Here is a 14692-nt window from a genome sequence, read left to right on the forward strand (position 1 = left end):
GGGAACAAAACTGTCAGTGAGATCTAGGCAAGAAACAAATATAAAATCCAGTGATCTTGTGGAAAGTCTGCAAGGCTGTATTCCAGCACGTCTTTCTACACTGATTCTCTGCTTTGAACAATCTTGGGTTTTTTCCCCCAAACTTGCAACTCCCAGCTTCAGCATTCTGGTACAAGTCGTCCATTATGGCATCCCCAAAGGCAGTAACAAGAAACAAAATGGGTAGAAAAGCACTGGTGGAAGATACCAAGAGAGAAGGTTGCTATACCTCTTGTGCCAAACACGGAGAGATTCACAGTGGTACGCCTGCGGATCTTCTACTGCCCGTATGAGATTGCTTTCACCATGCTTGGCAGACAGTGACTTGAGGCTGCTGTACTGCACACAGCCTCTCATCTGAACCTCCTAAAACATTATTCAGTGAAGCTGTAAGTATTTCATTCCACATTTTTAGCAAGACATTTGGTTCAGTAGCTGTGGGTCAGTTCTGAACATCCACATGTTCCTAAGAATAAACAGATTCTCCAAGCAGGTCTATTGCACTTTGGACTCCTTAAGGAGTTTCCCTGCCATTACAGCTGGGAAACAAGTCGGCCAACTCCCAACTGTTAATCCATGAGGCTTTGCCTTCTGGGCCACACACCCACTAACTGTCCATTTGAGACAGCAGGTCATTCCATAAAACAGGACGAACAATCAGACCTCTTGCCATTCTTATTATTAAATACACAAGTTACTATGTGTGTTTTAAGAATATTCTTGGTGAAGCTCATTTTTTATCATGGCTATTTCTCATGTTATCTAATTGAATTAGGAGGTAAAGGACAGTTGTTTATTCTGCTGCTTGTGCACTCATTGCTTGACCTACAAACAGCAATCCATACAATCTAGTATATCATTCATTGTATCAGTAAACAGGATGTATACTATGGACTTTGTCCATTTCTTCATTTCCCTGCCTTCTCTGCAATTATGAGCAAGACCGTAGTACAAACAGTACATAAAGGCAGTTGGAAAGCAGTGTATTGTGGGTGATGGGTGCCAAAGGGAGAATTTGACAGAGGTTTAACATCACTAAAAGAGTTTTTGCTCGGAGCAGCACACCTGGCTGCATATGCAAACGTAGTTTCACACACTTATCACCATAAGGGTCACCATCAATTAAATTATCAAGAGCTATGCTATGAAGGATGACAACTTGTGTCCCTAAAGGAAAGCAGATGCTGACTGCACTTTCAGCTGCATCATCCTGCTGTGCTCACTTAGCAAACCTGACCTGAACTGTGCAAGGCATAGCTCAAAATTTATTTTCCCACTGAAAATGTGTTATCACTGCTGTGTAATACACAGCTCCTCCTGCACAGCCTGGAAAATTAATGTTTCTGTGACAGTTCGCAGCTGCAACAGCTACAGCCTCATCAAATAAGTCACTTTTTGCTTGTACCAGTTCTTTGTTCTTCCTATGATGGAGGGACTACCATACAGAAGGACAATGGATTGTTTCCTTTTTCTTCTAGACTACATGTTCTATATTCAAAATTAAAAGTTCTTTTAGGCTGCTCTCACAGTCAAAAACTACAGACTCAAAACATGGATAAGATTCCCCTCAGCCATGCCTTGAGGTCCTGGCAGTCATTTCCTTCCAACTTACTGAACAGCACTTCTGTCTTTCTGTGGTTCCTTTAGTTTCTTCCTGGCCTTTATACACACATCTCTCATACAAAAATCCAGAACATCCTTATTAGTGATTTTGAAAATTCCGAAGTCTAGACCCCACAACTCAAAAGATTAAGGTACTCACCTGGAAAGAGACATAGGTGGCTCTCAATCCTGGCTCCAGTGGACATTCAGCTACAGCACTTCAGTGGGGCCTGGTTCCCTTCCGCCCTCTCCCCAAGCAGAGTTTGAACTGTTGCCCCCATCAAGAGTCAAGTTATCTAACCTTATCAATCCAACAATAAAAGAGGAGCACCACCATTTCTAAGGCCTTTAGCTCAACTTTCATTCAAAACTACACACTGAATTGAGTCCACGCCTCTGAACTTCCAGGTCAGTCAAACTGATTTTTTTATTCCGAGATTTGACAAAAAGTTATCCTGTCCTTGTGTTCAAAATAAAGAGATCAAATGACTTTAAGCACAGCAATCACAATGGAGACACTGGTTGTAAAACTATTTACTTTTCCAAAAGAAGCTGCATTCCAGGTTTCTCTTCACTGTTAGAAATACAGCTTGCACTTGAGGAGGATACACACACAATACGACTAGACTAGCCCGGGTAACGGACTCCACCAATATTGACTATTTCGTAAGTTGCTGGTTAAATTACCTCCTCTTTCAAGTCACTGCTACAGATATGAACAACATTAGGTCAAGAAATGCTCCTCTCTGATCAATGAGAATCAGCCTCCTTTGTTGATTCTCCATGTAAAATTAATCTGAGGTTTTCATCTATTCATTATGCGATCCTCTGACTTTGCTTGTAAGCATATTTTAAAAGGACAGGCAAGGCAAAACACACGAAGAGCCCCTTTGGTTTATGAATGCAGAATTAAATAACAAACAGTACAAAAAACATTTAATGCAAAGTTAAATACAATACAAACTTTATTAAAAATAGGTTGCAAGTGAAATACAGTAGAAATGGGAAACTACAGCAGTTTTGATGTTTTTCATAATAATGCACAGACAAATATGAAAAGCACTTTTACACATATTCACACTTGACCCGAATGCCCAATAGCGGCCAAATCCACTCCACTGAAGGTTATAGGTATTTTTTTTTGCTAAGCCTTTTTCAGATTCTAGCAGCAACAGTAATTCAGCCACAGCATAAGTTTTTTTTCCTTAAGAAAAATTTGTCACTGTAAGGCTGCTAGTGTTCTCAAGATAAATTGGGAGAGGCTTGCTTTTCCTGATTAACAGACATAGCAAGCATGCAGATCCTTCATTAACACTTTGAACCAGTTTAATCTTCTACTTCATATTTAACAGGTGAAACGGTAAAAGCACACTTTCAAATAAGAAACCTGAAATACGTAAAAAATATTTACACTCCAATTTTCATTAACTTGCATTTATTTATCATACAACTCTTATTAAAAGTGATTTCTTTCCTAAGGCAGTGAAAGTCTACCCCTTTGTATTTGGAAGTGTGCACAATTCCCTAAATATATATTTATAAGAGAACAATATGATACAGGAAAAAAAAAATCATCTAAAGCCAATAAAGGGCTTTGTCAAATAGAAAATTTGTTTGGAATCACAATATATATTGTCTTAACATCACACAATGAGAAAAATTCTGATGAGGTCCTTATTCCCAACATCATCAGCCACATACGCATAGCTGAAGAGATAGCGGGAGGAAAAAGATTAACAATTTAAAATTAAATAAGGCTATTACAGTGTGAAAAAATAGCTTGAACTGCCAGAAAGATTTTCAGTACAACAGTTAACAGGATGTCGGTAAAGCCAGCTAGACTAAAGGAGAGCTCGCTAGCACTGCTTCCTCAGTGTGAGCAGAGACGGTTCGCTGCCAGCACACCATCTCTGTTAACGACCACACTAACATTCACACTCCCAGCAGCAGTATCGTATTTGATGGTTCACACTTCAGTCTTTCTCTCTAATGTGCCAGTTCACTTCTCCACAGAAAAAAAGGAAAGATATTGCTGAACTGATAATAGCAGACTTATCGATACTGTTCCACACCTAATTGCCTAATAACTTCTCATCTACCTTTCTCAGAAAACATATGCATCTCTTCCATCCACCTTGGAACTAGCATCATTACTCCTCGCCTTTAATACATTACGAACATTTTGGTCCTAGCTGAAGGGCCACTAGTGTAGCCTACTATCTATTGCTTATATAATTTTTTTAATGAAACAATTACCCAAAGGTTTTATCTTCACATTTTTGAAAGTCTGAAGCACATATAGTGGGGATGCATCAACATACAGACTTTTCCATAACTACAGACAAATTCTCAGGCAACCCATTTTAGACCCAACAAATACGTAGGACTAGAAATGTTTTTATTCCAAGGTTCTACCTACAGAACGTGTGTTACTCCAGTAATAAGCAATGGTAAGATCTGTATTGATATGCTGAGCATTCTATGAACACCCTACAGTATGTCAAACTTGCTATAGTCTTATTTAAGGTGGCCCAGATATTGGCTTCTTATCAAACAACCTAAAATACTAATTTCTAGTGCACAGTTTAGTTTAGGCAGTTCAAGCTATTCTCACTCTCTCTGCTCAGCAGCTAAAACAAAAGTGTGTCTGTAAAACACCAGGAAACAGAACTTATCTTTGACAAGTGCTACTTGGTCTGGTGCACAAGAACTTAACCCCCAAAACAGAAAGGAAAAAAAGTTACCTTCACGTGATTCATATCTTTAAAATTTTACAGTGCTTTCATTGTATAAACCACAAGCTCCTGGCAAAGTAATCAGTTTTCTTGCTATTGCAACATCTCTAAATCTTAATTAACAGTCTTAGATATAGAGGAATCAAAGTCACTCCTTTCAGAAAACATTCATTTTCTGTTCATTAGTAGTGTGCCCCCCATCTCAATCCCTCAGTTTAGAGATCTTCAGTTACATCTGATAAGGTGCTTTAATCTTACTTTGTGTTCAACTCGTTTTCCAGTTCCATTAATTTCCTAGAAGCTTTTACTTTATTGGATACATCCTGACCCTGTGAAAAAAGTCGTTGGCGTTCCCTGAACGTCAAGTTTTCTGGTGCTCCAGGTAAATCTGTATCTTGACTGGAAAGGGGGGAAAAAAAAGTCTTTGTTATAATTCTTAACTACAATATCCTTAAATATAGTAATTCTTAGCGACATGTATCAACTGACAGCTATTTTGAATACAGCAAAAGATTCCCCATTTAGTGTTCTGCAGGGTTTTGTTCCCCACGCATACCTTTAATTCTGACATTGTGCTATCACTTAGGCAAATTAATAGCCCATGACCATCTCTGGCACATAAACATGAATGAAACTGCTTGCCAACTTTCAAAGCGAAGTGCAAGTGTAAAACTAAGGCTCTATCTTAGCACAGGATTGCTGTTATGGCTAAAGTAGCAAGCCTCTCTGTGGTGGCACTCGTCTAGGAAAAAAACCTGGAATACAAAGCTTTTATGTCTTGGTAAACAAAGCTACTAGTACTGAGGTGTGCTCTAGCAGCTGCAGCACCTCTGTACTTCATCTGCTGGCAAAGCTTCCGAGTGCAATCATTGCCTAAGCTCTTGCACTTATCTCTTACTGTTGTAGAAAACCAACTTTTGTATTATGTGTTTCTGACCACTGCAGTGAAGATCTCAAATCATTCTTAGTTGCAGCTGTAACAATACTTTACATATGTGATTAACCCTCGTACAATAAAGCTTTAGTATACATTTCAGTTTCTTGATCAGAAGAGGTTTCCCTTTTAGCTCCAAGAGTTCTCTGCTCTGCACACTCCACTGAAACATTAACTGCATTTTAAAATGCAGCAGCTGGGCTAACAGCTTCTATAGCATCCTAGCCAAGCCCTTTCACATCTTCAGTATGCTACTCAGCAAAGCTTGCCACTCACACAGAAGATATAGCCTGTATTACTAATGCTTATTACAAATTTGTCAAGAATCCCACTTGAGAGCTACTGTTCAGATTTATAAATACACCTAAACCAGTTGAAGTTGTTAATTTACAATTATCATTCAGTTTACTCAGTTGTAGCACTGAAATTTGCTGCTATGAAGTAGTACTTCATATCACCTAAAGACTTGTGGAGAACTTAGCTGTATTTTATAGTAACCCAAGGTACTCCAGAGCTCTTGAATAGCCCACAGAGATAGAACAACAATGGTACATATTGCAGAAGTTAGCCAAGTCAGGTGTATAAAAGTTAATGGACTCCTGCCTGTCACCTTTTAGATCTTTTGTCTCTTGGATCCCGATAAACTTCATGGGCCCCAACAGCTGCTCCTGTAGATCCAGTGTATGAATTTATTCCTTATGCAAAAGAAAAAGTAAGTTGAAGGACTGCAGTTACAACACAGAAGTTTTATATTGTATTTCTTCAAAAAGGTGCAGTGCTTCTTTCAAGAAATAATCTCAAACTAGAGTCAGAAATAAATTTAATTGGTCATTTGAAATCCAGAATATTTAAAATCAGTAGTACTAAATTCCACCCTCCCCTCAAAACAGCTATAATTTTTTTATTCCTAATTTTGAGTCAGAAGACACTTTGTTTAGATTATCCAGTACAAATCAAATCATGATCTTTATCTTATTATGGCTTACTGTAAGACAAACATTACAAGTTGTTCAAGGAGATTGACAGAAAGAGCAACACACTTCATTACCCTGTAACAAGCTCCACAGGAAGCAAGTTAGCTGCAGCTGCTCCCTTTATGAGGCTAGAAGTAAGCTAAGATTAGTATATACTATCTTTGCAATTTAGCAGAGTCAGAATTTTTGTCTCTGTTTAGTCTGATTAAGTAAACTGTATCATTCAGAAAATCCCCCATTCCCTGCCCCCCCCCCCCCCCCCCCCGCTCTTAAATTTAAATTTCAAGCAAGGTATCTTGCAGCACTGCACCTTTAGTTTAAGTTGATACAACACACAGATTTTACACATTATATTAATTCTTTCTAAAGGCCACAAGACAAAACCTTTCCTTTCCAATCAATAAGTTGAATAATTTCATTTACATTTAAGACCATACTCTCTTAATAACCATCCGGAAAAAGTAATAATAAGTATCAGCACAATACTCAGATTTGTCTTCAGACAGTTCTGGTCTCAATATTGTACGTGTTATGTCTTGTGAACCTTCTTTGGTACAAAAGGAAATGTTTGCTTCTTCCACTGGTATAGGTAATTTCTCATAAACAGTCAATAAGAGACCTATGAGGCTGGAACACAGAAACCAATTTAGCTAGCGTGTTGTAGGCTACATTTTTTCCACCAAAATTTTGTAGCAGGCCAAATCATATTAGGTATGCCAAGCATATGGAAGTTTTTCTCCTTTCAGACATGAGTCTTACATACATATAAGTACTGCCTTCCCTACTTCGACAAGTCTGGATCCACGTGCTGTGGTTCACACTTCCACCCGGCTTTAGGACAGTAGTTTTGATTTGGGTGTTGGCTTTTTTCTTGGTTAGTTGACAGACCCGATGGTCTTAAGAGACGCAGTGGAAGAAGGTACGAGAGCAAAATTTGCAGAAGCGTGGTTTACTAGAGTTAACATTCAGAACAGAAACGAGCTGTAAAGGACAGTAATGCAACAGAGTCAGCGAGATGGGAGATGGTAAACTGCACAGTGAATTCTGCATTTTGTGCAAACGGCTTTGTACGTTACGCAGGCAGTCTTCATAGAAGCTTGAGCAATCAGGTGAAGTTAACCTGTTCTCATGGCTATTTTAAAAATTATGAAATAAGAGTATTCAGAATTAGTTGTATGGTTTATGAATTAGGTTATTAAAGGCGAAGCATCATACTACAATATTCTTTAATTGTTACCAAAACCCTAACCAAATCTTTGTAGAAGTCCTCATTGTTTTCCAGGGAAAAACAAACGCGCGCACACAAAAAGTATCACTGAACGTTTCGCTGTCCTGAGATTCATTTTTCCGTTAAAATTAACAGAAGGCAGGAGTGGGAAGTGCAATTACATAGGAAATGGCATTCTGGGTTGTGGATGATGGGAGGCAGGAAGAGTGGTGGTGCCAGCTAGTGACCAATGGTTCTACAGTTACTTAGTTCATCACATGTACAGCCTTCCAAATACGGAAGGGAAGCAGAGGCCTTTGGAAGCCTACATGTTGTGACAGAAGGCACATTTTATACTCTGTCGTAGTCAGTTTCAAATAAGAATTTCTAGAAAAAGAAAGTCCTTTGAAAGAAGAATTCAGTACATACAGTACAAAAATTTCATGTCAGAAGCCTGCCATTTCAGAATATTCCTAAGAGCAAGCTGACAACACAGATAGTCGTAGTGTTTAAAGAGAATCTTTTCCATGTTTCCTGCCTTTCTAGAATCTTATTTTAACTCATTAATTCTGTGTGATATAAAGTGCTCAAAAGCTAGAGTTCTTCTGATACAAAACTGTGATTCGGGTTCACTGGTTGTGGGTTTATCAGTGGGCTCACATGCATGGTAGGTAGGCACAATGGAATTATTTGCCCTGTAATGGTAGCATAGAGCAGGTAGGGTACAGTGTGTCTACTTACACTCCAGTCCAATGACAACACACTGAAAAGCGAAAACCTTCTCTCACCTTCATTTAGGATTTGCAACCTATGACAGAGCCAGACAGGAGTGATAGATGGGCTTGCAGGATCCATAGGGACTACTACATCACGAGATCTGAGAGGCAACACCAGGGTAAATAAACACGTTTCGGTTTTTTTTCCCCTCCCTTTAGACTACCAGGGTAGATAATTTTTATGCAGCTTGGGTGCTGTACTGACCCTGAACAGCGAAACTGCTAAGCATCAACATCAACATCAACTAAGCATCAACAGTTGGACAGTAATTACAACTGAGCCAAACTATTGTCCCTTCACCAATATTAAAACTATCCAATGCTGTGCAGAGCTTCTCTTCGGCATGGGAAGCAGTCCAACTGCAGCAGAGGCTAATTTGCCCTGCAAAGGAAAGGATGCCTTGCTGGAAAACAATGACTTGAGCCTTAATTGAAAAGGATGCAGACAGGAAGCTCTGAGTATCATGTACCTGTATGGCCTCCTACATATCCTAAAGCAGATTAATACACTACTACAGCTGGATTAGAAGTGCTTCTGATAGCTGGAACCTCTTCTGAGGCTCATATGCTCCCTATGACCAGGGGACACCACACCTCTGATTAAAGAAAGCACATGATTTTCATAACTTGTTACGTGGCCAAAAAGGTGATCAGGGATATACCATATTGTAGGCTTCCACATTTGTCATTGAGACTGGAATCCAGTAAATAAGTTAGCCATTTGGCTAGAAGCTAGCATAAACTCTTTCCCTTGCTACCCTTTGCATTTTAGAAGGACAATTTGATCAGCTGGAGTTGGTTGTCAGGCATTTGTTGACTTCCAGTACAAGTAAAAAGAACAAACTATGGGAATGTCATGGCCACCATTCCCTTCAGAAGAATATAGAAGAAGAAAACAAATGTATGAGAAGTGCTGGCAGATGCTGCTATTTAAAGACAAAATCTATTAATAAACTGCAAATTTATTAGAATGAGATCTACACAGACACATACTCAAAGAGTATGTAAGATTCTTCCTATATGGCAGTAGCTTAAAAAACATTTAGCATGGAACTTTGGACTGAATTAGCTTTGAATTCATGAGTATAGCTAAACTAGTACTCTGCAGATAAAATACAGTGCTGAAGTTACTAGCAGCTAGAGCTCTACTTGAAATGAAACTCCATTATGGTTGCCCTCTTGGAGATATAAAAGAAACAAGATGAGCAGACAAAGAATTACAGGGGCATAGAAGGGGAGGGAAGGAGTAAGGCAAAAGACACAAAGATGAAATTTAGATTTTTGTCTCTCTTTGCAAGAAAACTGCGCTGTACGAACCAGAAGTAAAGGAATGGTGCCTAATCCATGAAACTAACTGCATGTCCTATATGTCTCTTGGTGCTTGTATATGTAAGAACTACGTCTACAAAGGTAATTTTTAAAGCCATTTGCACACACTATTAAAAGAGAGAACCCTGGTACCAATAACGAAAGCAGAAGATAAGCTCTGTCCATGAACCCATTAGAAAAAGTTTCCTGTGTTCAAGAAAGGTGCACTTCCAGCTGCCCTGAGAACCCAGGGGTCAGTCATACATAACAAATCACTGAAAGATACAGAGTGAAAGCCAAAACCAACAGTACTTTAAATTGGTTGAGTAACAGTTAAAATAATTTCCGATTCATCGTGTGAAAGATGGAATTTCTGCTTTTGAAGAGTTTGGGTAAGGAACAAGGAAATTTGAGAGATCAAAATAATGAAAAATTGGAGGATTCATATTAATATCAGGATTTAAGTTAGATCACCATAGTGAAAAGTGATAAGTGGGGAAAAAAAGTAAATCACAAAGTCAGTGATTCAATCTACAGCACCAGAGTTGAAAACATGAGGATAGTTCTGTAGAGACGATTGATTTCATGGCGTCTACCTTTAGAGCTGCTGGCATGGATGAAACTGTGTTTGTTTGGTGGGGGCGGGGGCTGGCTTTGTTTGGCCGCAGTACTGTTGGCATTGACTGGAGATGACTGGAATGAGTTGGAAAGAAAGAGGCCATCTGAAACTGGGCGAGGCTGGCGGGAGGGCTGCTGTGGCTTAAGGGTGGCAGGAGGAAAGTCACCATAAGATTTTCTTGTGCTGGAGTACTTATCCTGACCTGCTAGATTGGAATCCTCCTCCTCCTCATCATCATCATTGTATGCAACAAACTTGGCAGTATAAATCGTGTCAGGGGAGAGGACCTGTGTTTTGAGGTAAGAGGTGTTTCGCTGAGGTGGGGGAGGAGGAGCGTTAGATGAAGGGGTTGGGGATGGGAGTTCATATTCCCGTGGAAGCGGAGGTCTGTACAGACCAGGCTCGTCAGGTTCCAGTAATCTTCGTTCTGCTTCATCGTGCTGCCTGCGCCTTTCAGCCTCTAAGCGACTGTAATACTCCTCTTCCTGTCGCCTCTGCAAGTCCAGAGGAAACAGAAACACAGTGGTCAGAAAGACAGACGTTTCAATCTAAGAGAGATTCAAGTTTTCCATCACTGAGCTACAAACATCTTTTTTTGTCTCCTTTTCTGGCAATAAGCAGAGCCATCTATATGGTCTCATACAAATAATACTTACTACTATGAAAAAAATGGCAGTCGTCCTGTAACACAGCATTTTGCTGTTATTTCCAGGTTTACCACTGCCTGTGGTAACTAAGGCAACTACCTGTGTGAACTAAGGGCAAGTCCAGCATTTATTACTCAAAATGTAACAACAGTTAATAAGGGGTAGATTTACTACAGCTGTAGAGAATCTATGGGAAAGGAAAAATAACTAGAATTAACTACCACCTTAAAAAAGGCACTTTGTAATTTTGCTGCATGCTTATACAATGTAAATTAATCAACAGAGCCTTGGAATAGATGACTCCTAACAAAGCTTCTAGTGTAAACACCAGCAAAACTGCTTTCACGTACAAATCAAGAACTTTTCTACAACAGACATCAAATAACTTTTTTTTAAAAACATTTATAAGAAACAAATTAAAAAAACCTAATGATATTTATATGAGGCTATTGACCATTTAAAAGGCCATGAAATATCTTCTATGTATTTTTTCCAGTTTAAGACTTTTTTTACTGTTTTAAAACTAAATAGCATTTAATTCTGTTCAGCTCTTGTCTAAGCCACATTGTAAATTAATACAAGGGTCTATTCAGTAGTTTGTTTGATAACAAATGAAAACGTGTATTTGGAAACCATATGTTACACAAACTCTTTTGTCTAAGCGTAGTATAACTTCTGCTGGGAATACATGACATTTTGAACAACCATCATTTCTGGTTTTAATCCACGTGTTCAAAAAAAAAAGCCACTTTATCTGCTCGACACCGTTGAGTCAGTTATCCTAAAAAAAAATAATAAATCAACCTGATCTTGTTCATCTAGAGCAAAGACATGAAACTCATCTCCTTGTACTACTCTAAAACCATTTTAGCGGTCAGATGGTGCTGAGTTCTGAGTTGGTAGATGTGTGAGTGTCTCAGTCAAGATCTGTCAGTGAAAACCCTTTCAAGCCTGTGATCCAAATGTCATTTGGCTGTGTCATCGTCAGAAATTAAGAGAGCCTTGGTTGGTTGTTTTGGTTGCTTTTTTTAACTTCCTACAGTATATTTTTAAATACTTTCCTCAGTCCAGATACACCTTCCTCACTTCCCACCTATCACCACCCCCTGCTAAGCCTTCCCCCACTCCTCAACCCATACTGCTTATGGAAAAAATGTAACAGAGCTTGGAAACAAACTAACAAAACAAATTAACAAAGCAAATATATCTAAGGTGTTTTGTTTATTTTTTTAAATATATTTGCTCATTCTTCCAAGATGAAACTTCTCTCAACATTAAAAGCTAGCCCTCTGTCTTCATTCTGAAGCCAGTGTTACTAACAGGCAAGTCTTCAATCTGAGCAAAAGTAACCGTTCTTTCTCTAGGAAGAAGAGGGTTTTAACAAATACGCTGAGTCAAAGAAGGTGCTTTGTCTTCCAGTTTTGGACAATAAAGCTTCTCAAATTCATGTATAATGTTTGGAAGGAGCCTAGAAGCCTCAATTTTTAGAATGTGATTGCACAGTGACTTATCTGCTGAAATTATTTGCTTCCTTTCTAGAAACCAATTCCCTTTCTTCCCATAGTACAAACATAAAAGACAATATGGAGTACTCATCCCCACTCCACTGCATTTCGTATTTCTCTCTATCTCTATAAAACAATTACTGCAAAAATATTTCAGTGCCATCTCAGAGACAAGGAAAAACCCAACACCACTAACTCAGCAGCCATTGTAATAAAGAAGGTAGGCAGGTCATGTTGGGGGCTGAAGGAAACGAGGAGGCAATTGATTTCGGCCATAAGTTTCAGAAAAAGCTCTGAAGGCAAGCCCTTGCCACTGCTAAAAACCTGCAGCCGGTAAGCCTACAGTACTATTTCTGCAATACCGGTCAACTCTGGCCACCACAAATGGGCTCTTTGTTTAATTACTTTTTGTTTTATATTGGATAAACTGAAGCCTTAGGCCATGACCCTTATCAGGAGGGCTACTGTGTTTAACCCCTGCTGACCCAACACTGAGCTGTTGGTGGCCAAGCTAAAGAGGAGAGGCCTGTAAGAAGCCCTGCAGCACTCGAAGACCACAACCTTTTCTTCAGCCTCTCTTCTGGTCCGCTCCTCCTCTTGCTGTCGGCGCTCTTCTTCCTGCCTGGCCCTGTCTTCTGCTTCTCGTTTGCGCATTTCTTCCAACTGTTGCTGCCGTCTGCGTTCTTCATCCTGTAACTAACAGAGACGCATCTTTAATTTTTTTGCCACTCGTGGGTAAGATGGGTCAAAAAAAAGTAACCCGAGTATTTGCATCTAAAAATAACTCATTCAGTAGAAAATGCTATACTACAGAGAAATCAATATAATGTCCATCTGTTAAGAGTGCGCTTTGTTACACTGGTTTCCCTAAAATCCCTTGGGAGGGGTGAAAAAAAAAAAAAAAGAAAAAAGAAAAAAGGGGAGACGCACAGAACTACATATGTAAAAGAAGCACAACACACACAGGGAGACATTTTTAGCAGTCACATATGAACCCCTAGCAGAAGACTGAGGTGACTCACGTTCCAGACAGCTTCAGCAACCACAGCCTCATAGGTACAGTAAAGTGAAATTAAATACTTGGAACCAACAGTCCATGGCTCCAGCAGCCAATTGGTTTTTCATTTTGGATTAGTACTTAAGCACCGGAAAATCATGACTCATTAGTCAAAGGGTCAATCCATTTAAAGTAACAGGCTCATTCAGCAAGTCAGCAAATAGTCTCGGGAGATAAATAAAATCTCCCACTGTATCTGCAACAGATGTGTTTTGGAAAAAGCAGAGAGTGAGGCAAAGAAGTCTTTGACTACGGAGGTTCAACAGCTCACATGAACAACTGATGTCCAACAGACAATACTGTTTTATACATGCTTATGATAAACACTGCACAGAAAACTGAACAACAATCCAAACTGCATGATTTGCTAAAGCTAACGGTATCGAAGCCCTTTATGGACAGGAATATTCACTGGCACAATAATATTCGCAAGTAGAAATTAACTGGACTTCATGCAGTGTTATTTCTTACTGCAGCATATGTTTTAAAGTGATTCCCTCCCCTGCCCCAAGATCATTTATACCAATTGGTACAAATCAGTAAATCACTGCATCTTGCTATAAGCTGCATATAACACAGATACTTCTCTACACCTGGATTTGTTTTACAATCCAGGTTCATTTACAGAAAAAGGCCCTAAGACACAAAGCAATAATTATATAGTAGGATAAAATTAGTTTTAATAGACTTTGTGAGGACAACCTTCATGTAGGTATCTCCCCCCATAATTAATTAACAGGAAATGCGCTTTAAAGCAGATTAGGTTTTCTAATAAATTTTCCAATCAATCAAACTTCAAAAAAATTTTTTTTACTGATTTTCTGGTAATTATTTCCCCCACTATTCACACGGTATTTGTGTTATGGGTATCTTATGACCTTGTACAACAGGTAATTTTGAAAACATTTGCCTTGTACATCTTCAAGCAGCTAAACAGACTACTTGCAGTGAAAACACCTCCCATTTGAAGTGTTAAACACCACCATTTTTGAGCATGAAAGCTAAATAACAAAATTAATTAATTTCATTTAGGCAATAATTCGGCAAACATGTAGTAGAGGATCTACCTCCAAGGAAATTCCCCTTATTTAGGGCTAAAATTTTGTAATTCCTAACTGAAAATGACATAGGCATCAAGCTCAGTATATACAGTAGAGCAGGGAATAAAGTAGTTAAGGAACTCCCTGCTGGAATTAAGACCTCTTCTTGTCTTGCTATTAAAAAGACATTATTTTAGCAAAGGAGATAATATTGCTGTCAAAAGGAAAGACAGCTAGTAATTCAAAAGA

General features: G+C 39.0%; 1 protein-coding gene across 24 annotated transcripts in view; it reads right to left on the minus strand.

Annotated features, from left to right (window-relative positions):
• Positions 1 to 2588: 2588 nt before the first annotated feature.
• The window catches only part of AFDN (afadin, adherens junction formation factor), a 132506-nt gene continuing 120402 nt past the window's right edge, over positions 2589 to 14692 (minus strand). For 8 of the 24 annotated variants that reach the window (XM_049830938.1, XM_049830947.1, XM_049830945.1 and 5 more), the window contains 4 exons: positions 12908 to 13042; positions 10172 to 10688; positions 5921 to 6005; positions 2589 to 4775 (listed from right to left, as the gene is read on the minus strand). In XM_049830938.1, coding sequence (XP_049686895.1) covers positions 4631 to 4775; positions 5921 to 6005; positions 10172 to 10688; positions 12908 to 13042 — 882 coding nt within the window. In that variant the 3' untranslated portion in view covers positions 2589 to 4630. Of the gene's footprint in view, positions 4776 to 5920; positions 6006 to 6538; positions 7417 to 10171; positions 10689 to 12907; positions 13043 to 14692 lie in introns of those variants that run through there. The other 16 variants (XM_049830951.1, XM_049830950.1, XM_049830954.1 and 13 more) reach the window with 7 other exon arrangements.

Source organism: Accipiter gentilis, chromosome 28, assembly GCF_929443795.1.
Source record: "Accipiter gentilis chromosome 28, bAccGen1.1, whole genome shotgun sequence".
In the NCBI taxonomy this organism is placed as follows: domain Eukaryota; kingdom Metazoa; phylum Chordata; class Aves; order Accipitriformes; family Accipitridae; genus Astur; species Astur gentilis.